This window comes from Capricornis sumatraensis, chromosome 5, assembly GCF_032405125.1.
Source record: "Capricornis sumatraensis isolate serow.1 chromosome 5, serow.2, whole genome shotgun sequence".
NCBI lineage: Eukaryota > Metazoa > Chordata > Mammalia > Artiodactyla > Bovidae > Capricornis > Capricornis sumatraensis.
In genome coordinates this window covers 28583476-28610535 of record NC_091073.1, presented here as the reverse complement: position 1 = coordinate 28610535, position 27060 = coordinate 28583476, and the positions used below count along the sequence as shown (strand labels likewise).

At 37.7% G+C, this 27060-nt stretch overlaps 1 protein-coding gene across 3 annotated transcripts in view; it reads left to right on the top strand.

The window, feature by feature from the left end:
* Positions 1-27060, top strand: part of AGMO (alkylglycerol monooxygenase) — a 390458-nt gene that overhangs the window by 140904 nt on the left and 222494 nt on the right. For all 3 annotated transcript variants that reach the window (XM_068973143.1, XM_068973141.1, XM_068973142.1), the window contains exon 5: positions 22111-22206. In XM_068973143.1, the coding sequence (XP_068829244.1) occupies positions 22111-22206 (96 nt within the window). The remainder of the gene's footprint in view (positions 1-22110; positions 22207-27060) is intronic.

Below are 27060 nucleotides of genomic sequence, written 5' to 3'. Positions count from 1 at the left end.
TGTAATTCCATAAAATTGTGAAATTATTTGTTCTAATTCTCTGAAAAATACCATTAGTAGCTTGATAGGGATTACATTAAATCTATAGATTGCTTTGGGTAGTATACTCATTTTCACTACTGATTCTTCCGATCCATGAACATTCTATCTTTCTCCATTTATTTGTGTCGTCTTTTATTTCTTTCAGCAGTGTTTTATAGTTTTCTATATATAGGTCTTTTTATTTAGATAGATTTATTCCTAAGTATTTTATTCTTTTCATTGCAACATGAATGGAATTGTTTCCTTACTTTCTCTTTCTGTTTTCTCATTGTTAGTATATAGGAATGCAAGAGATTTCTGTGTTAATTTTATATCCTGCAACTTTACTGTATTCATTGATTAGCTCTAGTAATTTTCTGGTGAAGTCTTTAGGGTTTTCTGTGTAGAGGATCATGTCGTCTGCAAACAGATTTTTACTTCTTCTTTTCCAATCTGGATTCCTTTTATTTCTTTTTGTGTTCTGATTGCTGTGGCCAAAACTTTCAAAACTATGTTAAACAGTAGTGGTGAGAGTGGGCATCTTTGTCTTATTCCTGACTTTAGGGGAAATATTTTCAATCTTTCACCATTGAGGATAATGTTTGTTGTGGGTTTATCATATATGACTTTTATTATGTTGAGGTATGTTCCTTCTCTGCCTGCTTTCTGGAGGGTTTTTATCATAAATGGATGTTGAATTTTGTCAAAGGCTTTCTCTGCATCTATTGAGATAATCATATGGTCTTTATCTTTCAATTTGCTAATGTGGTGTATTATGTTGATTGATTTGCAGATATTGAAGAATCCTTGCATCCCTGGGATAAAGCCTACTTGGTCATGATGTATGATCTTTTTAATATGTTGTTGGATTCTGTTTGCTAGAATTTTGTTGAGGATTTTTGCATCTATATTCATCAGTGATATTGGCCTGTAGTTTTCTTGTTTTGTGGCATCTTTGCAGGTTTTGGTATTGGTGTGATGGTGGCCTCATAGAATGAGTTTGGAAGTTTACCTTCCTCTGCAATTCTCTGGAAGAGTTTGAGTAGGATAGGTATTAGCTCTTCTCTAAATTTTTGGTAGAATTCACCTGTGAATCCATCTGGTCCTGGGCTTTTGTTTGTTGGAAGATTTCTGATTATGGTTTCAATTTCTGTGCTTGTGATGGGTCTGTTAAGATTTTCTATTTCTTCTTGGTTCAGTTTCGGAAAGTTGTACTTTTCTAAGAATTTTCCCATCTCTTCAAAGTTGTCCATTTTATTGGGATATAGTTGCTGATAGTAGTCTCTTATGATCCTTTGTATTTCTGTGTTGTCTGTTGTGATTTCTCCATTTTCATTGCTAATTTTGTTGATTTGACTCTTCTCCCATTTTTTCTTGATGAGTCTAGCTAATGGTTTGTCTATTTTATTTATCTTCTCAAGGAACCAGCTTTTCGTTTTGTTGATTTTTGCTATGATCTCTTTTGTTTCCTTTGCATTTATTTCTGCCCTAATTTTTGTGATTTCTTTCCTTCTACTAACCCTGGGGTTCTTTGTTTCTTTCTTTTCTTGTTGCTTTAGGTGTAGAGTTAGGTTATTTATTTGATTTCTCTCCTGTTTCTTGAGGTCAGCTTGTATTGCTATGAACCTTCCCCTTAGCGCTGATTTTACTGAATCTCATAGGTTTTGGGTTGTTGTGTTTTCATTTTCATTCATTTCTATACATATTTTGATTTCTTTTGTGATTTATTGGTTATTCAGAAGTGTGTTGTTTAGCTTCCATATGTTTGTATTTTTAATAGCTTTTTTTCCTGTAGTTGACATCTAATCTTACCACATGTGATCAGAAAAGGTGCTTCAGATGATTTCAGTTTTTTTTTTTTTAATTTACCAAAGATAGATTTATAGCCCAGGATGTGATCTATCCCGGGGAAGGTTCAGTGTGCACTTGAGAAAGAGGTGAAATTCGTTGTTTTAGGGTGAAATATCCTATAGATATCAATTATGTCTAACTGGTCCATTGTTTCATTTAAAGTTTGTGTTTCCTTGCTAATTTTCTGTTTAGCTGATCTATCCATAGGTGTGAGGGGGGTATTAATGTCTCCTGCTATTATTGTGTTACTGTTAATTTCCCCTTTCATATTTGTTTGCATTTCCCTTACATATTGCGGTGCTCCTATGTTGGGTGCATATATATTTATAATTGTGATATCTTCTTCTTGGATTGATCCTTTGATCATTATGTAGTGTCCTTCTTTGTCTCTTTTCACAGCCTTTATTTCAAAGTCTATTTTATCTGATATGAGTATTGCTGCTCCTGCTTTCTTTTGGTCTCCATTTGTGTGAAATATCTTTTTCCAGCCCTTCACTTTCAGTCTGTATGTGTCCCTAGGTTTGAGGTGTGTCTCTTGTAGACAACATATATAGGGGTCTTGTTTTTGTATCCGTTCAGCCAGTCTTCGTCTTTTGGTTGAGTCATTCAATCCATTTACAGTTAAGGTAATTATTGATAAATATGATCCCATTGCTATTTACTTTATTGTTTTGGGTTTATACACCCTTTTTGTGTTTCCTGTCTAGAGACGATCCTTTAGCATTTGTTGAAAAGCTGGTTTGGTGGTGCTGAATTCTCTGAGCTTTTGGTTGTCTGTAAAGCTTTTGATTTCTCCTTCATATTTGAATGAGATCCTTGCTGGGTACAGTAATCTGTGTTGTAGGGTTTTCTCTTTCATTACTTTAAGTATGTCCTGCCATTCCTTTCTGGCTTGAAGAATTTCTATTGAAAGATCAGTGGTTATTCTTATGGGGATCCCCTTGTGTGTTATTTGTTGTTTTTCTCTTGTGCTTTTAATATTTGTTCTTTGTGTTTGATCTTGTTAATTTGATTAATATGTGTCTTGGGGTGTTTCGCCTTGGGTTTATCCTGTTTGGGAATTTCTGGGTTTCTTGGACTTGGGTGGCTATTTCCTTCCCCATTTTAGAGAAGTTTTCAACCATTATCTCCTCAAGTATTTTCTCATGGCCTTTCTTTTTGTCTTCTTCTTCTGGGACTCGTATGATTTGAATGTTGGGGCGTTTAACATTGTCCCAGAGGTCTCTGAGGTTGTCCTCCATGCTATTTTAAATCAGCTGTTATTCTGTAGTAACCAGGCTTCCCAGGTGGCTCAGTGGTAAAGAACCTGAAAGCCAGTGCAGGAGAAATGGGTTTGATTCCTGGGTCAAGAAGATCCCCTGGAAGAAGGCATGGGAACCCACACTCCAGTATTCCTGCCTAAAGAATCCCACGGACAGAGGAACCTGGCAGGCTACAGTCCACAGGGTCACTAAGAGTCAGATACCAATGATACGACTTCCCGTGTGCTGGTGCTAAAGTAACCATGTTTCCATTTTTAATCCCTCAATCCATCACTGACTGTTACCTTTCCAATATGCCTGCTCAGAACAAACTAAACTCCTTTATAGTTGTTAAAAAGGAACATCATAGAGTCCTTATCACAGGCAGAGCTGCTCTAAACCTGTTCCAACCTGTCTTTCTGAGTTCATCTTCATCCCTCTCCCATTGTTACTCCATGTCCAGCTGAGCAATTAGTTTTCAATTTTCTAAATCTATTGTGACATAATGCCCTGGTATTTTATTGAACACCCATGTATCTCTGCCTAGAAAGTTGTTTCTGCTTTACCTTTGATTATTATCTCCTTCAAGATTCAATTCCTTTCTACATAGCTTTCCCCAGGTCGCTTTTTTTTTTTTTGTCCTATATGATTATGCTTGTTCAGTTGTGTTTGACTCTTTGCAATCCCATGGACTTTAGCTCACCAGGCTCCTCTACCCATGGGATTCTCCAGGCAAGAATGCTGGAGTGAGTTAGGCATGCTCACCTCCAGGGGATCTTCCCAACCCAGGGATCAAACCCAGTTCTCCTGCATTGCAGGCAGATGCTTTACCGTCTCTTTACTACTGGAGTGGGTAGCCTATCCCTTCTCCAAGGAAGCTTTCTGGCCCAGGAATCTAACCAAGATATCCTGCATTGTAGGCAGATTCTTTACCAACTGAGCTATCAGCCTTGTATATCTCTATTGTAAATACTTATCATTTGCATTGTTGACGCCAGCACATATACTTTAAAGGAAATGAATCTACTTCTATTTTTTCACTTCTGTAAAACTAGCATATATAAAGTGCCCAATGCAGTCAGTGCTTAATAAATGCATATAGCATGAATGAAGGAAATGAAAGTTTTAAGTTGTCGAAATGAAAAGGCCATTGTGTGAAATAATTTAAGCCTGTCATTCATTTAAATGTTTGTGTTCTAATAGATAGATTCTCAAAAACTTAGTAAAGGGTAAGTAAGTTATTTATTTTTTGGAATAAAAGATATTTTAACATATTTACATAACATATGAAGCTATTGAATGGGAAGTAGTAAGCTATCCACATTTCAGTAAGCTGAGTATTTCTTTTAAAAGCTTAGTAAAAATGATAAACAGTTAATTTGAATGACTGGGTTACATAATTTCTTTTTAGGTTCTGTAGTATCTCTCAGAGGTACTTGTTTTTAGATTAATATTATCAATATTATAAGAATTAGTTAAATATGTTTTCACTTCAGTTCAGTCGCTCAGTCATGTCTGACTCTTTGCAACTCTATGAATTGCAGCATACCAGGCCTCCCTGTCCATCACCATCTCCCGGAGTTCACTCAGACTCACGTCCATTGAGTCCGTGATGCCATCCAGCCATCTCATCCTCTGTTGTCACCCTCTCTTTCTGCCCCCAATCCTTCCAAGCATCAGAGTCTTTTCCAATGAGTCAACTATTCGCATGAGGTGGCCAAAGTACTGAAGCTTCAGCTTTAGCATCATTCCTTCCAAAGAAATCCCAGGGCTGATCTCCTTCAGAATGGACTGGTTGGATCTCCTTGCAGTCCAGGGGACTCTCAAGTCTTCTCCAACACCACAGTTCAAAAGCATCAATGTTTTGGTGCTCAGCCTTCTTCACAGTCCAACTCTCACATCCATACATGACCACTGGAAAAACCATAGCCTTGACTAGATGGACCTTAGTCAGCAAAGTAATGTCTCTGCTTTTGAATATGCTATCTAGGTTGGTCATAACTTTTCTTCCAAGGAGTAAGTGTCTTTTAACTTCATGGCTGCAGTCACCATCTGCAGTGATTTTGGAGCCCCCCAAAAATAAAGTCTGCCACTGTTTCCACTGTTTCCCCATCTATTTGCCATGAAGTGATGGGACCAGATGCCCTGATCTTCGTTTTCTGAATGTTGAGCTTTATGCCAACTTTTTCACTCTCCTCTTTCACTTTCATCAAGAGGCTTTTTAGTTCCTCTTCACTTTCTGCCATAAGGGTGGTGTCATCTGCATATCTGTGGTTATTGATATTTCTCCCAGCAATTTTGATTCCAGCTTGCGTTTCTTCCAGTCCAGCGTTTCTCATGATGTACTCTGCATGTAAGTTAAATAAGCAAGATGACAATATACAGCCTTGACATACTCCTTTTCCTATTTGGAACCAGTCTGTTGTTCCATGTCCAGTTCTAACTGTTGCTTCCTGACCTGCATACAGATTTCTCAAGAGGTAGGTCAGGTGGTCTGGTATTCCCATCTCTTTCAGAATTTTCCACAGTTTATTGTGATCCACACAGTCAAAAGCTTTGGCATAGTCAATAAAGCAGAAATAGATGTTTTTCTGGAATTCTCTTGCTTTTTCCATGATCCAGCGGATGTTGGCAATTTGATCTCTGGTTCCTCTGCCTTTTCTAAAACCAACTTGAACATCAGGAAGTTCACGGTTCATGTATGCTGAAGCCTGGCTTGGAGAATTTTGAGCATGAAACGCTCAAAATAGATAGTATATTCAAAAGCAGAGACATTACTTTGACGACTAAGGTCCGTCTAGTCAAGGCTACGGTTTTTCCTGTGGTCATGTATGGATGTGAGAGTTGGACTGTGAAGAAGGCTGAGCACCAAAGCATTGATGCTTTTGAACTGTGGTTTGGAGAAGACTCTTGAAAGTCCCTTGGACTGCAAGGAGATCCAACCAGTCCATTCTGAAGGAGATCAGCCCTGGGATTTCTTTGGAAGGAATGATGCTAAAGCTGAAGCTTCAGTACTTTGGCCACCTCATGCGAAGAGTTGACTCATTGGAAAAGACTCTGATGCTGGGAGGGATTAGGGGCAGGAGGAGAAGGGGACGACTGAGGATGAGATGGCTGGATGGCATCACGGACTCAATGGATGTGAGTCTGAGTGAACTCCGGGAGATGGTGATGAACAGGGAGGGCTGGCATGCTGTGATTCATGGGGTTGCAAAGAGTCGGACACGACTGAGCAACTGAACTGAACTGAACTTATTAGCCTGTGAGATGAGTGCAATTGTGTGGTAGTTTGAGCATTCTTTGGCATTACCTTTCTTTGGAATTGGATTGAAAACTGATCTTTTCCAGTCCTGTGGCCACTGCTGAGTGTTCCAAATTTGCTGGCATATTGAGTGCAGCACTTTCACAGCATCATCTTTCAGTATTTGAAATAGCTTCACTGGAATTCCATTGTCTCCACCAGCTTTGTTCATAGTGATGCTTTCTAAGGCCCACTTGACTTCACATTCCAGGATGTCTGGCTCTAGATGAGTGACCACACTCATCTGGGTTGTTAAGATCTTTTTTGTACAGTTTCTTCTGTGTGTTCTTGCCACCTCTTCTTAATATCTTCTGCTTCTGTTAGGTCCATTCCATTTCTGTCCTTTATCGAGCACATTAAAAAACTCAAAAAGAAGTAAATTTTAACTAGCATCGAAGGAAAGACATACAGTTATAACATCAAGTTGTGAAAACCGTTGTAAGTTAGAGAATAAGCTAATGCCAACAAAGGTCCGTCTAGTCAAGGCGATGGTTTTTCCAGTGGTCATGTATGGATGTGAGAGTTGAACTGTGAAGAAAGCTGCGTGCCAAAGAATTGATGCTTTTGAACAGTAGTGTTGGAGAAGACTCTTGAGAGTCCCTTGGACTGCAAGGAGATCCAACCAGTCCATTCTAAATGAGATCAGCCCTGCATGTTCTTTGGAAGGAATGATGCTAAAGCTGGAACTCCAGTACTTTGGCCACCTTATGTATAGAGTTGACTCATTGGAAAAGACTCTGATGCTGAGAGGGGTTGAGGGCAGGAGGTGAAGGGGACGACAGAGGATGAAATGGCTGGATGGCATCACAGACTCAATGGACATGAGTTTGAGTAAACTCCAGGAGTTGATGATGGACAGGGAGGCCTGGCGTGCTGCGATTCATGGGGTCTCAAAGAGCCAGACACAACTGAGTGACTGAACCGAACTGAACTGAACTGATGGTATTATTTTTGTACATATTAATTTCAAAATAAATGTTAATTTCATTTAGAAAACAGAAGAGAACACTTCACTAGAATGAAAGTGGTCTGTCCCAGCCTTAGATAAATTACTAGCTAGATTTTCCACCCTCAACCAATTAAGTAATATTTGAATCTCAGTGATTTTGTCCGTGAAATTAGGCAATTAGTATTTGCTCTGCCTTCTCATATTGTTATTTGAGGATCACCTTAAATAATGAATGGGTAAATTCTTTGAACTATATCAAGTATGATTCACATGTATAATATTGTTTTTATATTACACATAAAACTGCGGAGAAACTTTTGACAAAATCTCAGATCTTTTTATTACAATGTACTCCCTGCCAAACTACATAAGCAAAGACTATTTTTCAATATGGGGGGAATTGGAATTCTATAAAGATAAATGTGAACAAATAGACACAAGAAACTAACAACTTTCATGTAATGCAGTCAAATTCACTGGGGATAAAATTCTCATAACTCTTATGTCATGGAAGGAAAGCATGCCTTGAGCCCCCCATGAAGTGAAAAAACAAAACCTCTCTCAAGACCTTGCCGCAGAACTCCGTGGTCTTCCTTCACTACCTTCAACCTCCACTCGGAGACAGCTACTAAAGCAAAGTTTGTGTCCAGACGTTAAATAAATGAAGCCCTCTGCCAGTTTGTGTCATGACCTGTTTCAGATCCTTGAGTATAGCATACATCAGCAAAATGGAACTATTTTGCTGTTTACTGACTTGCTTTGAAATTAGGTAAGAACAAAATTGTTCCTTGATGTTTGACACTTTTCTTTACAATAGTCATTTGTAGTCCTTATAATGAAGGATAAATAAGGGGGTCAAAGTGAAGCATACAGGTGTGCTTAATGGCTCAGTTATGTCTGACTCTTTAACGCCATGGAGGGTAGCCTGCCAGGCTCCTCTGTCCATAGGATTTCCCAGGCAAGAATACTGGAGTGGGGTGTCAGTTCTTCTCCAGGGGAACTTCCTGGCCAGGTCTCCTGCATTACAGGTGGATTCTTTATAGTCTGAGCTGCCAGGGAATCCTCTGTCATAGTGAGGTACTCTACATAAAATAGCATCAACTTACTGGCACTTTAGAAAAACAGGTACAAGTGGCTAAAATACTCAATTCCTTTTACACGTTGTTTTGAGAAGTGCATCCACTCGTGGGTTTTTTTGCATATACACTTTTGACTGGTAGAAGTCTTCATGGTGGCAGAGGCTAGGGATATGAAGAGAAGTAAGGTATGAACTTCTATTCTTAAGGTGATTTTTTTTTTTCCTTTGAAGGACTGAAGCAACCCTGCAACCATGGTAATACAAGTTGTTGAGACTGTAGAAAGTTATTTCTGCTCTGAGAACCATGGAGGGTCAAGGGAAGCATGGCAGAAGAGTAGAGGCTTGAGCCCAATCTGTAAGAAGAAGAAAAATTTTGCCATGAATATGGTTTTAAGTGGACCATTACATGGAAGGAGAATGTCCATGAAAGTACAAAATTATTGGGGCCTCCCAGGTGACACTAATGGTAAAGAACTTGTCTGCCAATGCAGGAGACATAAGAGACTGGGGTTCAATCCCTGGGTTGGGAAAATCCCCTGGAGGAGGGCATGGCAACCCACTCCAGTATTCTTACCTAGAGAATCCCCAGGGACAGAGGAGCCTGGTGGGCTACAGTCTATGGGATTGCAGAGTCAAACACAACTGAAGTGACTTAGCACATAAATGATAAATTTAGGGATGGCAAATTTAGGGGATATGCATACAATATATGGTATGCATATTATTTTCTTAGAACTGCCCTAACAAAGAAGCCAAAGCTCTGTGACTTGGAACAACTGAAATGCATTGTCTCATAGTTCTGGAGGCTAGAAATTGAAAATCAAACTATCAGCAAGGTTGTTTCTTTCTGGTGGTTTGCTGGCAGCTTTTGGTATTCTTTGGATGGTAGATGTTATCACTCTGATCTCTGCCTTCCTCTTCACATGGAATTCTTCCTCTGTTTATGTCCATGTCCAAATCTCCTTTGTAAGAGACATAACTCAACCCTTCACAGCATGATTATGGTGAGAATATAGGATGCATAAAAAGGCGGAATGAGGAAAGGGGGAAATGGCTAAGAGCACAGAAATGAGAAAAGAAAGGTGGGCCTAGATTTCTTAAAGAATTTTTCCCTGTTTTATTTTTTATTAATTAAATTGGAGGATAATTACTTTACACCATTGTGATGGGTTTTGCCATGCATCAGTATGAATTGGCCATAGGAATACATAGGTCAACTCCATCCTGAACTTCCCCCCGACTGCCCTCCCCAGCCCATCCCTCCAGGTTGTAAAAGAGCTCTGGCTTTGGGTGCCCTGCTTCCGACATCAAACTTGCACTAGTTATCTGTTTTGCATATGGTAATGTATATGTTTCAGTGCTGTTCTCTCAAAGCATCCCACCCTCTGTTTCTCCCGCTGAGGCCAAAAGTCTGTTCTTTACATCTGTGTCTCCTTTGCTGCCCTACGTATGGGATCATCAGCGCCATATTTCTAGATTCTATATATACATATTAATATACGGTATTTGTCTTTCTCTCTGACTTACTTCACTTGACTCAGTTCTAATGAGGCAGATGAATCTAGAGCCTATTATACAGAATGAAGTAAGTCAGAAAGATAAAGACTTTCTAAGTAGAAACACTTGGAAAATTGTTAAAGAGACTGTGGAAAAACCTTAAAGAGATGGGAATACCAGACCACCTGACCAGATCAGGCAGCAACAGTTAAAACTGGACATGGAACAACAGACTGGTTCCAAATAGGAAAAGGAGTATGTCAAGGCTGTATACTGTCATCCTGCTTATTTAACTTATAGGCAGAGTACATCATGAGAAATGCTGGGCTGGGTGAAGCACAAGCTGGAATCAGGATTGCCGGGAGAAATATCAATAATCTCAAATATGCAGATGACCTTATGGCAGAAAGTGAAGAAGAACTAAAGAGCCTCTTGATTAAAGTGAAGGAAGACAGTGAAAAAGTTGGCATAAAGCTCAACATTCAGAAAACAAAGATCATGGCATCTGGTCCCATCAGTTCAGTTCAGTTCATTTCAGTTGCTCAGTCATGTCTGACTCTTTGTGACCCCATGAATCACAGTACGCCAGGCTTCCCTGTCCATCACCAGTTCCCGGAGTTTACCCAAACTCATGTCCGTCAAGTCGGTGATGCCATCCAGCCATCTCATCCTCTGTCATCCCCTTCTCCTCCTGCCCCCAGTCCCTCCCAGCATCAGGGTCTTCTTTTCCAATGAGTCAACTCTTCGCATGAGGTGGCCAAAGTACTGGAGTTTCAGCTTCAGCATCAGTCCTTCCAATGAACACCCAGGACTGATCTCCTTTAGAATGGACTGGTTGGATCTCCTTGCAGTCCAAGGGACTCTCAAGAGTCTTCTCAAACACCACAGTTCAAAAGCATCAATTCTTCGGCATTCAGCTTTCTTCACAGTCCAAGTCTTACATCCATACATGACCACTGGATCTGGTCCCATCACTTCATGGCAAGTAGATGGAAAAACAGTGGAAACAGTGACAGAATTTATTTTTTTGGCCTCCAAAATCACTGCAGATGGTGATTGCAGCCTTGAAATTCAAAGATGTTTACTCCCTGGGCAGAAAGTTATGAACAATCTAGACAGCATATTAAAAAGCAGAGACATTACTTTACCAACAAAAGTCTGTTTAGTCAAAGCTATGATTTTTCCAATAAATATGTATGGATATGAGAGTTGACTATAAAGAAAGCTGAGCACCGAAGAATTGATGCTTTTGAACTGTGATGTTGGAGAAGACTCTTGATAGTCCCTTAGACTGCAAGGATATCCAACCAGTCCATTCTAAAGGAAGTAAATCCTGAATATTCATTGGAAGGACTGATGCTGAAACTCAAACTCCAATACTTTGGCCCCATGATTCAAGAAATGACTCATTTGAAAAGATCCTGATGCTGGGAAAGATTGAAGGCGGGAGAAGAATGGGATGACAGAGGATGAGATGGTTGGATGGCATCACCAACTCAATGGACATGAGTTTGAGTACACTCTGGGAGTTGGTGATGGACAGGGAGGCCTGACATGCTGCATTCCATGGGATTGCAAAGAATCAGACATGACTGAGCGAATGAACTGAACTGAACTGAACTGAAGTAGAAACACAAGCACATACTCTCAGCATATGCTTCATCTTACGTCTAGTCTAAGATGCTTAATTCCAAGGACTCTGGCAAGGACTTCAAAGGCTTCCCTGGTGGCTCAGATGGTAAAGAACCTGCCTGCAATGCAGGAGACTTAGGTTCAATCCCTGTGTTAGGAAGATCCCCTGGAGAAGGGAATGGCAACCCACTCCAGTATTCTTACCTAGAGAATACCATGGACTGAGGAACCTGGTGGTCTACAGTCCATGAAGTCACAAAGAGTTGGACATGATTGAGTGACTAACACCTACACTCTGGCAAGCACAGGTTATCTTGTTCTGTTACATCTGCCTGTAGGTCCCTAGCCTTGCTTGAATGTGGTCACCCCTCATCACCCCTATTCTCAGCTTGTCAAGTGCCATGAAGTCCCCCAGTCCTAGCTGGGAGCTAGGTGTCCCTCCATGAATGGCTTCCAGATGTAGATGAGCTGTCAGTGATGTTTGCCAAGATATAAGCATGAGCCTTCCCCTACCTGGGAGAAGCCTTTCTAGAATTCTGCACCCTTCTGAAGATCTTGTTTCTACTGTTGCCTCTTTTTTTTTTATCAGCCAATATATGAATTTAAAACTTCACAGAGAATTGAGAGTTTTTCTGGTTTTTCCTCTTTTTTCCTCTGCTCAAGTACAGTACAAGTACATATACATTTTAACCTCCAGTATTGTAGAAAATGTTCACCCCTCTTCAAGAGATCTAACCCTTAGATAGTGCTTCTCTGGTGGTTCAGTGGTAAAGAATCCACCTACCACTGCAGGAGATGTGGGTTCGATCCCTGGGTCAGAAAAACCCCCTGGTGAAGGAAATGGCAACCCACTTCAGTATTCTTGCCTGGGAAATCCCATAGACAGAGGATCCTGGTGGGCTATAGTCCATGGGGTCACATAAAAGTCAGACACATCTTAGCCACTAAAAGAACAGTGAGAACAATCCTTAGGTTGGTGACATTGCTTCTACTTTGTTCCTCTCTTGAACTTTGTCTTATCAACAACTCTTGGCATTTATTCTTCTTCGTCTCAACTGACTCTTTATGAATACACGATAAATATACTCATGTTTCTCCTATTAAAACATACACACACTCATACACACACACCTCTGCATACACACACACACACATATCTACCTATACACACACACACCTATACACACACAGCTATACATACACACACCTCTATACATACACACACCTGTACACACACACACACCCCTGTACACACACACCATACATACATCTACACAATCTCCTCCCTCATCCATATCTTATATTCAAGAAATACTTCTAGTTCTTTTCTTCCTTGTCCTCAGAGGAAAAGAGAAGTAAATCAAACCTACCTCTATTTCATCACTCTCTTTGAACGATTCTTAAACCTACTGAGGTTTGGATTGTAGGCCTACTGTTCCACTGATCCGTGGCTGCAAATCCAAGGTAATTTTTTAGTTTAATTGATATTTGTAGGACATACTTGCTTACTTACATACAGCTTTCTTTGAATATTCCTCCAGCTCTTCAACACAATATCCCCTAGGTTGAAATTTATAAATCTAGTCTTCCTCCTGTATACCATCTTGATGAAATATCATTCTTCACACAAGCCAGAAATCTGGGTGTCTTCAGATTCTCCTCTGTTTCTCTCATCTCCTATGTTTAAATGGTTACCATTTGCATGTATTCTTGCATGTATTCTGCTTCTCCATCCCTATAGCTACTGCTGTGGTTGAATGTATATGATTTTTCACTGGGTTATAGAAATAGGATTTCATGCCATTTTAAAATTTCTTACAAGCTTAAAAAACCACGTACATTAACTACTCTCTCCTGGTCTAGGATAAATTCAGTCTCCTTGTAATCATATTAAAAGACTCCCTCTCTGGTTTAACCAGTGTCTGTTGCTGTTGCTGGTTGTTCATTCACTAAGTTGAGTCTGACTGTTTGGACCCCATGGACTCCCCTGTCCTTCACTATCTCCCAGAATTTGGTCAGCTTCATGTCCATTTGGTCAGTGATGCTTTCTAACCATCTCCTTGTCTGCTTCCCCTTTCTCCTCTTGACCTCAATCTTTCCCAGCATCAGGTTCTTTTCCAATGAGTTGGCTCTTGACATCTGGTAGCCAGAATATTGGAGCTTCAGCTTCAGCATCAGTCCTTCCAGTGTATATTCAGCATTGATAGCCTTGTGATTCATCCAGCTTGGCATTCCACACGTGTACTCTTCATAGAAGTTCATAAGCAGGGTGACAGTATACAGCCTTATACTACTGCTTTCCCAATTTTGAACCAGTGTGTGGTTCCATGTCTGAGTCTAACTGTTGCTTCTAGACCTGCATACAGGTTTCTCAGAAAACAGGTCAGGTGACCTGGTATTCCTATTTCTTTAAGAATTTTCCACAGTTTGTTGTGATGCACAGAGTCAAAGGCTTTAGCATATTCAGTGAAGCAAAATAGATGTTTTTCTGGAATCTCCTTGCCTTTTCTATGATCCACCTAATGTTGGTAATTTGTTTTTTGTTTTTTGTTTTTTTTTTCATGTTTTTTTATACTTTTTTAAATTTAATTTAATTTTATTTATTTTTTAAAATTTATTATTTATTTATTTATTTTTATTTTATTTTATTTTTTTTAATTTTAAAATCTTTAATTCTTACATGTGTTCCCAAACATGAACCCCCCTCCCACCTCCCTCCCCATAACATCTCTGTGGGTCATCCCCATGCACCAGCCCCAAGCATGCTGTATCCTGCGTCAGACATAGACTGGCGATTCAATTCTTACATGATAGTATACATGATAGAATGCCATTCTCCCAAATCATCCCACCCTCTCCCTCTCCCTCTGAGTCCAAAAGTCCGTTATACACCACTGTGTCTTTTTTCCTGTCTTGCATACAGGGTCGTCATTGCTATCTTTCTAAATTCCATATATATGTGTTAGTATACTGTATTGGTGTTTTTCTTTCTGGCTTACTTCACTCTGTATGATTGGCTCCAGTTTCATCCATCTCATCAGAACTGATTCAAATGAATTCTTTTTAATGGCTGAGTAATACTCCATTGTGTATATGTACCACAGCTTTCTTATCCATTCATCTGCTGATGGACATCTAGGTTGTTTCCATGTCTTGGCTATTATAATTTGATCTCTGGTTCCTCTGCCTTTTCTAAGCCCACCTTGTGCAGCTAGAATTTCTCAGTTCACATATCACTGAAGCCTAGCTTGAAGAATTTTGAGCATAACCTTACTAGCATGTGAAATGAGTGCAACCGTATGGTAGTTTGAACATTCTTTGACATTGCCTTTCTTTGGATTGGAATGTAAACTGACCTTTTACGGCCCTGTGCCCACTGCTGAGTTTTCCAAATTTACTGGTATATTGAGTGCAGTACTTTAACAGCATCATCTTTGAGGATTTGAAATAACACAGCTGGATTTCCATTATCTCCACTAGCTTTGTTGGTAGTAATTCTTTGTAAGGCCCACTTTACTTCATACTCCAAGATGTCTGGTTCTAGTTGAGTAATCACACCATTGTGGTTATCCCAATTATTAAAACCTTTCTTGTATAGTATCTGTATCTATTCTTGCCACCTCTTATTAACCTCTTCTGATTCTTCTAAGTCCTCTTTTTTTATCCTTTATCATGCCCATCCTTGCTTGAAATACTCCCTTGAACTTGGCAATTTTCTTGAAGAGATCTCTAGTCATTTTCATTCTATTGTTTTCCTCTATTTCTTTGCATTGTTCATTTAAGAAGTCCTTCTTATCTCTTCTTGCTCTTCTGTGGAACTCTGCATGCAATTGGGTGTATATTTCCCTTTCTCCCTTTTCTTTTGTTTCTCTTCTTTCCTCAGCCATTTGAAAATCCTCCTCAGACAATCCCACTGCCTTCTTGCATTTCCTTTTCTTTAGGATGGTTTTGGTCACTTCCTCCTGTATTATGAAACTTCATCCATAGTTCTTCAGGCACTCTGTGTACCAGACCTAATCCCTTGAATCTATTCATCACCTCCATTGAATAGCCATAAGGGATTTGATTTAGGACATACCTGAATGGTTTAGTGGTTTTCCATAATTTCTTTAACTTAAGCTTCAATTTTGCAGTAAGGAGCTGATTGTCAGCTCCTGGTCATTTTTTTTCCCCTGACTGTATAGAGTTTTTCCTCTTTAATTGCAAAGAATATAATCAATCTGATTTTGGTATTGACTATCTGGTGAAGTCCATGTGTAGAGTCATCTCCTGTGTTGTTGGAAAAGGATGTTTGCTATGATCAGTGTGTTCTCTTCTCAAAACTCTGTTAGCCTTTCAGTTCAGTTCACTTCAGTTGCTCAGTTGTGTCTAGTTTTTGCAACCCCATGGACTGCAGCACACCAGTCTTCGCCGTCCATCACCAACTCCCGAAGCTTGCTCAAACTCATGCCGATAGTGTAAGTGATGCCATCCAGCCATCTCATCTCATATCAATTGTTTCTTTAGAAATCACACATTTCCCCATGCACACAAGCTCACACTTTATTGTAGTCCTATCAAGGGAGTTCACAGAATCCTTGAGACTCCGTGGTTCCATCCAATCTCTTGCCGCAGTCTCCCAATAACTTCAGCAATGCCAGAATACTTATGGTCCCCTTCCGGGCCATGTTGTTTCTTCCTCATGATGTTCCTCACATCACCCCTGCCTGCCCCATTTACTTGATGAACAAAATAAAACCCACTCATCTCACCACTGCTGTAAGGTCACCCTAAGACTTATTCTCATTCTCTCCTCACATTTACAGATTTGTGTCATTTCTTTCCTTTATAACCCCATTATATATGGCATTTATAGATGGATAAGAAAAATAACCTAGGCTAGGCTTCCCTGGGGAGAAGGAAATGGCAACCCACTCCAGTGTTCTTGCCTGGAGAATCCCAGGGACAGGGGAGCCTGGTGGGCTGCCATCTATGGGGTCACACAGAGTCAGACACAACTGAAGTGACTTAGCAGCAGCAGCAGCAGCAGGCTTCCCTGGTGGTTCAGATGGAACAGGATCTGCCTGCAGTGCAGGAGATCCGTGTTCGATACCTGGATGGGAAGATGCCCTGGAGAAGGGAATGGCTACTCACTCCAGTATTGTTGCCTGGAGAATTCCATGGATAGAGGAGCCTGGCGGGCTACCGGCCATAGGGGTTGCAAAGAGTTGGACATAATTGAGCAACTTTCATTTTCACTTTCAATAGTGCCATTTAAAGCTAAAGAGTCTTGGAATCTGAATAACATGGGTTTGAATGCATGGCTGAAATGGATATATTTGGAAAACAGTATCATATAATCAGGCCTAGGTACTGAGAGTTTAAGTTTGAGGAAAAATAAATTTCTTCTGACAAATTAGTACCATCGGAAGCATTATGATGAAAGTGGCATTTAAACTGATTTTAAAAACTGTATAGGATTTGGAAATAGAATAGATAAGAATTCTCAGAAGGGGATGTCATTTACTAAGTTGTTTTCAGTTTTAGAAATTGGAACTTTGATGTATCATTAGTCTCTTTTTACAATATTATATTAATCACAAGAAATTAATTTTAATATGAATCATGTGATTTATTCCCTGACATATATTTTTATTTCTTATTAGAAATTTAATTTTTTGGAATTCAGTTTGAGTTCATTTCTCTAATTGTCAGTTCATCATTATATTTACTAATTTGTAGGATTTGAGACATTGTTTCACCAGTTTTTTAATTGAATATAGTTGATTTATAATTATCTGGTATACAGCATAGTGATTCAGTTAAATATATGTTCAGTTACATATATTGTTGTTGTTTTTCAGTTGCTCAGTCGTGTCCGATTCTTTGTGACCCAATAGACTGCAGCATGCCAGGAGGCTTCCCTGTCCTTCACCATCTCCTGGAGCTTGCTCAAACTCATGTCCATAGAGTCCAGCCATCCAACCATCTTGTCCCTTGTCATCCCCTTCTTCTCCTGCCTTCAGTCTTTCGCAGCATCAGGGACTTTTCTAATGAGTCAGCTGTTTGCATCAGGTGACCAAAGTATTGGATCTGCTTATGCTGCTGCTAAGTCGCTTCAGTCGTGTCTGACTGTGTGTGACCCCATAGACGGCAGCTCACCAGGCTCCCCCGTCCCTGGGAGTCTCCAGGCAAGAACACTGGAGTGGGTTGCCATTTCCTTTTCCAATGCATGAAAGTGAAAAGGGAAAGTGAAGTCGCTTAGTCGTGTCCGACTCTTAGCGACCCCATGGACTGCAGCCTACTAGGCTCCTCCATCCATGGGATTTTCCAGGCAAGAGTACTGGAGTGGGGCACCATTGCCTTCTCCAAGTATTGGATCTACCACTTCAAAATCAGTCCTTCCAATGAATATTCATGATTGATTTCCTTTAGGATGAACTGGTTTGATCTCCTTGCAGTCCAAGGGACTCTCAAGAGTCTTCTCCAACACCACAGTTCAAATCTATCACTTCTTCAGCACTCAGCCTTCTTTATGGTCCAACTCTCACATCCATACATGACTACTTGAAAAACCATAGCTTTGACTGTATGGACTTCTGTTGGCAAAGTCATATCACTGCTTTTTAATATACTGTCTAGGTTTGTCATAACTTTTCTTCCAAGGAGCAAGCGTCTTTTAATTTGGATAAAATGATTCAGTTACATGTATACATACATACATATATACATACATACATACATATGTATGTATATATATATACACACACATGTATATGTATATATAAGTATAAATCTATGAATATATTTATATATATGTATAAATCTATGAATATATTTATAAAATATATTACTGTTTATAAAGTACATTTATAAATATATGAAAAAATTATTCATTTCTTCCCCATTATAGGTTATTATAACATATAACCTGTCTTATAGGGAACTAAACTGTAAGTTCCTATGCTATAGTAGATCCTTGTTTATCTAGTTTTTACTTCCCGGTGCTTTAGTTGATCCTTGTTGTTTATCTAGTTTATGTATAGTAATATGTATCTGTTAATTCCAAATTTCTAATTTATCCCAACCCCCTCCTTTTTTGCCCCTTGTGTGCCTGTGCTAAGTCCCTTCAGTTGTCTCTGACTCTATGCATATGGATCCAATGGACCATAGCCTACCAGGCTCCTCTGTCCGTGGGATTCTCTAGGCAAGAGTATTGGAGTGGGTTGACATGCCCGCCTCCAGGTGATCTTCCTGACCCAGGGATCGAACCCATCTCTCTTATATCTCCTGCGTTGACAGGCAGATTCTTAACTTCTAGCACCACCTGGGAAACCCTCTTTCCCCATGGATATCCATAAATTTGCTTTCTATGCCTGGGAATCTATGTTTGTTTTATAAACAAGTTTATTTTCATCACAGTTTAATTTCACATATAAGTGATATCATATGATATTTGTCTTTCTCTGACTTACTTCCCTTAGCATTATAATGCCTAGATCCATGCACGTTGAAGCCGCTGGCATTATTTCCTTATGTTTGAATGGCTGAGCAATATTCCATTGTATGTATGTACTACATCTTTATCCATTCATGTGTCATTGGACATTTAGGTTGCTTCTGTATCCTTACTACTGAAAAGAGTGCTGCTATGAACATTGAGGTGCATGTATTTTTTCAAATTAGAGTTTTCCTCATATATATTGCCAGAAGTGGGATTGCAGGATTGCATAGTAACTCTGTTTTTAGTTTTTTAAGGAACCTCCATATGATTTTTCATAGTGACTGCACCAATTTAATACCCACCAAGAGTAATTCTCCACATCCTTTCTAGCATTTATTATTTTTAGTTTTTTTTTGTTTGTTTGTTTATGATGGCCATTCTGACAGGTGTAAGGTAGTATCTCACTGTATTTTTCATTTGTGTTTCTGTAATGATTAGCAGTGTTGAGCATCCTTTCATGTGTCTATTCACCATCTGTGCATCTTCTTTGGAGAAATCTTTGTTTCTGCTCTGTTTTTTTATTGGGTTGTTTGCTTTTTATATTAGGATGTATTAGTTGTTTGTATATTTTTGAAATTCAGCCCTTGTCAGTTGCATTGTTTGCAAATATTTTCTCCCATTCCATATGTTGTATTTTTGTTTATGGTTTCCTTTGCTCTGTGAAAGCTTTTTATATTTAACTAGGTCCCATTTGTTTATTTTTACTTTTGTTTCCATTGCTGTAGGAGATGGATTCCAAAAACATGATTGCTACAATTTATGTCAACGAGTGTTCTATCTGTGTTTTACTCTAGGTATTTTATCATATCCCATCATACATTTAGGTTGTTAATCCATTTTGAGATTACTTTTGTATATGGTATTGGAAAATGTTCTGATTTTATTCCTTTACATATAGCTGTCCGGTTTTCCCAGAATCACTTATTGGAGAGACAGTTTTTTCTCCATTATATATTCTGTCTTCCTTTGTCATAGATTAACTGACCATGAATGTGTGGGTTTATTCCTGGACTTTCTATCCTTTTCCATTGATCTATGTGTCTGGCTTTGTGTCAGTACCATACTGTTTTGAGTATTGTAGTTTTGTAGTATAGTCTGAAGTAAAGGAAAGTTATCCCTCCAGTTTCATTCTTCTTTCTCAAGCTTGCTTTGGCTGTTTTGGGTCTTTTGTGTTTCCATGCAAATTAAAAAATTTTTTCTCTTGGTTCCAGTTCTGAGAAAAATACCATTGGTAATTTGATAGAGATTGTAATGAATCTGCATATTGCCTTGAATAATAAGTTCGTTTTAGAATATTGATTCTTCCAATTCAAGAGCATGGTTCAACAAACACAGGTTTAGGAAATCTAAACTTATGGAAAATTCCTGTGTTCTTTGGGTTTACAGACTTGTGGTTAGTACTAGCACAATAAAGACTCTGAGCAGTCCTATGGTAAAGAACTTTACTGCCTAACTCATCTCCTCACAATTTTTCTTATGACAGAACACCCTTTCTCAATAACTGTTGTTATCTCAAAGGACTATTTTTTAACACTTTAAGGAATTATAATGAACTTTAAATGTACATCTTGAATGCACTGTCTTTCCAAATAGAACTATTTAGTAAGCATGTTCTGCATTTTTATTTACATCTCAAACTTTCTAAAATATGCCTTAACTTATTAAACAAAATAGTTAAATTATAGGTCATGCATGTTTTTCAAATATTTTTATTAACCTATTGTAAGAGAACTATTTTAATATATTACTATAATCAAATCAAATCAAAACACTAGAGATCTTTTGGAACTAAAAAGATGGCTAGATTTCAAATGATCTTCTCCTTCACCATTCATTTGACCTGGAAACTGGAGCCTAGAGAAGTTTAAGAGATTTGTAAATATTACAGAGTGATTCTGTAGTGGAATGAAGGCTTAAAAGGGAATGTCTTGAATAAGAGCCCAATGTTCTTTTGTTGCTCACTAATCTAATCCAATGCTTAATAATGAATTTATAAATAATGAAACTGATCCTGTTGTGATGACAGTTAAGAGTTTTCATGACTTAAAGTTTGAAACAAAAACTGGAAGAGTTTACATAAATGTCTGATTTCAAATATATCATCATTACTAAACATTGTTGAAATAATATTTGGTCTAATTGAGAACAAAAGCTTTAAAATGATTCAGAAATAAAATTGTAATATTCTGAAAACATATTTTTTTAAATCTCATATTTTGGAAATATTAACTTTATGAATCCCAAAATATAAGTGAAAGTCAGCTTCTTTTTCTTCCTATTTGGCTGTTTAGTTTTTCATTTAACAAAATGTTTTCTCACAACATGAATCCACTCTTGGGGATCAAAGTCATTGGGAGAACACAGCAGATTGTGCTTGTTAGTTGATTCTAACCAGTTCTGTGGTTTAAGCACAAGTTGTTTTTCCAAAGCGGAGACATTTCCGTCTGTTAGGAAATAGGGACCTTCAAAACTTTTTCCACGATGGCACAATATCATAGCCCTTAATAACTTTGAAAACATCAAGAGATATTGTAAACCACAAAAAAAGAAAAAAAATAATTAAAGGGAAAACATATTCTATCCTCTTCTCATATGAAGTTACTTTCTTTTATTATAATTCCATTTTATTACTCAGAATGTCATAATAATACAGTGTTTAGGAGCTGTCAAGGTATAAAGGAACATGCTCCTACATTTTTTTTACTTTAAAAAAGTATTTTTGTGTATATTAAAAAGCCTCTTTACTTCTAGGAAATACATCCAACCTTTTCAAAATTAAGGAAATAATCTACTGTGTATGCTATTTTAGCCAGGCATTATTAAATGTGAAGCAGAAGTCCAGTGGACTTAGCTTCAATATGTCTATAACTTTATCATCACATGGAAAATTAATGTTGCAAAGTCAAACATGACAATAAAATGTACAGAATAAGATGTATTTGTCAAAGAATAAGGCATATTCCCTGAAGTATAGACTCAGAATGTTGAACCATTAGTAACAGTATATGTTATGTTGAGAAAGCCTATGTGCAAATGTACAACGTTTCAATCTTTCAGATATTCTACTCTCCCCTGGCCCTCTTCATACCACCTTCAGTATATGCTGTTCATCTTCAGTTCAATCTCCTCTACCAGTTTTGGATCCATACAGAGGTAATTTTTTTTTTTTTAAGTTTTCTACCTACATAGCCTAAAGCAATGTCCTGGAAATCCACTAGCAACTGATTTATTGTGTAAGAAAAATCTTTGTCTGCTTTCTTTAAGGAGAAACATCTGTTCATTTTTATTCCTTTTTACTGAATATATATTGCAAAGTTTATAAGAACCAATGAGGCCAGTTGGTCTCAATTAAATAAAACAATTTTTTGAACTATTAAGTACGAAAACATTTAAATACTGTATGCAGTGCAATATCTTCCTGTGTTACACTTTATTAAACATTGTTCACCAAAGATATTGAAATTCATTTCAATTTAGAGATATAAACTTAACTCTAAATACATATGTATAAAGTATATATTAGTAAATACTTTGTTTATATGTTTAATATGTTAGTATAATAATTTATATTTGTAATATAACTTGTTATATAATAAGCAATATTTAATTATATAAGATATATAATAGTTATACATTTATATAATATGTATTTATCAGTTGGGAGACACTGCTTGAAAACTCCTTGTGAAGGTCAATGTTAAAGAAATTTATCAAAATATGTTTTGATTGGAAATCTTGTTCTAATTTTAGAGTTAGGTTTTACTTAAAGAGTATTCAGTATATTGTTTTTTTTCCTGCAGAAAAAGTGGACAAGTATAATTTCTTGGGTCCTCTGTGGTGTTTCAAATTGTCAGACTTGAATGTTTGCAGATAGATCATTAAAAAACTGATTGTTTTATGAACTATCATACTGATCTGGTTGTTAAATACCCCAAATCACAGACCCAGAAAAATTCTTACTTATACACATGAGAACCCTTTTAAGCATTTGGTATTTATCGGAAGCCTTTTGAAGTCCTAGAGGAAGCATGTTGACAGGTGTTGCAACTGGTTGAACAATACCACAAATCACAGCTGCAGTAGATGCCAAAGCTTGATACAACAAAGTGCATTATTTCATTAATCTGCAGTATTTCATGCTACTGATTTACTTGGAATAAAGAGACTGTTACCATAACTTTGGACATATGTGGCATTATTTGAAGATCTGTCATGAAATAGTATTGCATTTTATGGTAGTTGACATACATCAAACAGTCAATACTACAACCATCTGAAAGAGTGGTTGAGACCAATTCTGACTCCAGAGGTCAAAGACCAAATTTGTTTAAATCAGTGGAGGGAAACTTTCCGATGATTTACACAGAGGGGTTAAAGGAGAATTACATTTTTATAGCAGCTCTGCTCCAGGTCATGCCATGTGTTGGGTCTAGTATTAGTCTGGATACAGAACAATGGTGCCTAAGCAACTTCCGCCTTTTCCTATAGTCATCCAAAAAGTCCATGAGCCCGGGCTTGAGTTCCATCCTAGGAAGAAAGTGGAGAGTGGAGGAAAGTCAATAGTCAGACATTTAGTCTCAGAAGCTCCATGTGGCTTCACTTCTAACTTGAAAGCAGTGCATTAGAGCCTCTCACTTGGTTTGTACTTTGTACTTTTGCAAGTACTATATCGTGTACAATCACTACAGTTGAGCTGCACAGAAGGAAGAACGTACCTTCTGAAATTAAAGTTCCTAGAATTTTAAATTAGACATTAGCTGTGAGTACATTTCTAAGATTTTTTGCACCTGTGTACTTAATTACATTGATTATTATAGACATCATACTACAATTTTTACTAATAACAGGACCACTCAGGAAGTAGAGCCAAGAGATTCATAGCAGTGGCTGCTTCTAGAGAGTGATATAGAGAATTGATACAGAAACTGTATCAAGTGATACAGAGAACTGGAAGGAGAAGACCCTACTTTTAAAGATGAATACATATTAAATTAAGAAACAAAAGCTGAAAACAATGGGCTTTAGCCTAGAGAAATATACCCATTTCATGACTTTTAAATATATTAGCCCCTTTCGGCCACTTTGGCGCTGTTTAACTTCAGACATAATCCTTGGGGCTCCATTTGCAGAAGCAGTATATGAGCCATAGGTACGGCCATGTTGACCATAGAGCTCTGTCCATACCTGGATGGAGGTTGATATCTTACAGTTATTTTACTTCTGCTGACAACCATAAAATCACTTTTCTTAAACGGAGAGGAATCTGGCCTTAAGGAAGGACTGATTTTCTAAAAGTGAAGAGAAGTGTATTCCTTTTAATCAGATAGTATAAGAGGAAGGAAAAACAGCCAACTAACATGTTTTTGAAAAACTGTAAATGAGAGATAAAGTAGGTCATATAGAGTTTATAATGACTTTAAAGAGTTTATAATGACATTTTTTGCTTAGTTTCGAGTTACTTCAGTGAAAGCAATAGCATCTATCTCCTTCCTTTTTGGGGGAAAAATTACAAAACATGCTACTTCGAAGTATACACTGCTGCTTAATTTTTATGACTACATTTTTGTTTAATATTCACTCATCTAGTGTCTGCAATATATAGTTTTATACTTTTTCTTGTGAGTTTTCTACATGTAATAGGAGAAAACAATATTTAACACTTGTTTTAAATGTAGTAACTCTGGAATATTGGAATTATTTTTTTAAGATATTAGACTCCCTATTGGCTCAAACAGTAAAGAATCTGCTTGAAATACAGGAGACCTGGGTTTGATCCCTAGGTTGGAAATATCCTCTGGAGAAGGAAATAGCAACCCACTCCAGTATTCTTGCTTGGAGAATTCCAACGATAGAGGAGCCTGGTGGGCTACAGTCCATGGAGTCACAAAAAGTCAGACACTGAGCAACTAAGTCTCATTTGATAAGTGTTAACTGATTTAGACAATACAGTAATAGTAGTAACTTTATCATGCATTTAATTCCACTTAAATTTGGGTTAGCATATTGGTTATATACATATCAGGTGATGGTTGAGCAAAGAAATAGAGAAAATAATGAATTGATATTGAAGATTTGAACTGTATGATTTGATGATTTTAATAATGCTGAACTGGAGCTTCTATATGGAACATTATTTTCAGTTGTAAATATGAGTGATCTCTTTATGTACTCATATGGATAGATCTCCAAATACACCAAGTTACACAACAGAGTCTAGTATATACTAATATTTGTATGCTAAAAAACAACTGTTTTACATGTTCATATGTACCTAAAATGCCTCTAGAAATATACTTGGGTACTGATTGTTTTCCCAGGAGAGTGATATTTGGGATGGCTGGGAGATAGGATAAACATGAAATGTTAACCTTGGTTCTATCCACTCTAATGTGGGTTAAGAGTTATCATTTTGTGATAATACTCCTCTAGTAACTAATGATCTTAGCAGTATTATATGTATTTATTGCACATTGTTACATTAAAACAGTGTGCACTAAATACATGTACGACTGTTTAGACTCTTTTTGTTTGCCTAATTGATTTGTTGAAATTTGTTATAGATTCTAGATAGAAATCATTGTTAAGTATATGTATTTTATATTTGTATTTTAAATATATTCCTTTTTATTCCCTCAGCATACCTTTTAATTTTCTTCTTGATGACTTTTCATGAAAATAAACATTAAATTTTGAAGATTAATTTGTCATTAAAACTTTAGTTATTTAGTTTAGTCATATTTTCTATAAGAAATATTTGCTTTCATAAACTCTGAAAGAAATTATACTAGGATTACTTTCAGAAATTTTTGAGTTTGAATTTTACCTTTGGGTATGTAACACTGGAATAAATTTTTGTGAATAGTATTTGGTAAGGGTCAAAATTTGTTATTTCTATGCACACATCCACTTACTCCAGCGTTATTTATTGTGGAGACTTTATTTTATCCATTGGATTATCTGAGTCCTTTTTTGAAAAGAAATTGACCATATATGCGGTTAGATCCAATTTTAATCTTCTTTTCCATTGGTTTATTTGTCTCCTCTTATACGAATCCCTTACTTTATTGTTTACTATATCTCCATAGGAAGAATTGTTTGTACGAGTTTAAACTAATTTGTTTTAAGATTCTCTGGTATGCTTTTGGGGCTTCCCAGGTGGCCCAGTGATAAAGCATCTGCCTGCCAGTGCAGGAGACATGGGTTCAATCCCTGGGTTGGGAAGATACCTTGGAGCAGGAAATGGCAACCTACTCCAGTATTCTTGCCTGGGAAATCTCATGGACAATGGATCCTGGAAGGCTACAGTCCATGGGGCTGCCAGAGTTAGACATGACTTAACAAACAAACAACAACGACAAGGAATATTTTCTGTGTATGACTTATGGCCTTTTATTTCTTTCTTTCCTGTGTTTATGTTATTTATTTTCCTTGCCTTATTGGTTAGAGTTCACAGACAGTATATTTTAAATCAAATTTGGGTGGAAAAATCTGCATGTTATTTCCTTAAATATTATATCTATACCATTCTCACTATCTTCTCTTGGGACTCCAAATACATGCTTATTAGACTATTGATATTGACTCATAAATTAGTTCCAGTTCAGTCGCTCAATCACATCTGACTGTTTGTGACCTTATGAATTGCAGCACCCCAGGCCTCCCTGTCCATCACCACCTCCCGGAGTTTACTCAAACTCATGTCCATCGAGTCGGTGATGCCATCCAGCCTCATCCTCTGTCATCCTCTTCTCCTCATACCCTTAATCCCTCCCAGCATCAGAGTCTTTTCCAATGAGTCAACTCTTCATATGAGGTGGCCAAAGTACTGGAGTTTCAGCTTTAGCATCAGTCCTTCCGAAGAACACCCAGGACTGATCCTCTTTAAAATGGACTGGTTGGATCTCCTTGCAATCCAAGGGACTCTCAGGAGTCTTCTCCAACACCACAGTTCAAAAGCATCAATTCTTCGACACTCAGCTTTCTTCACAGTCCAACTCTCACATCCAT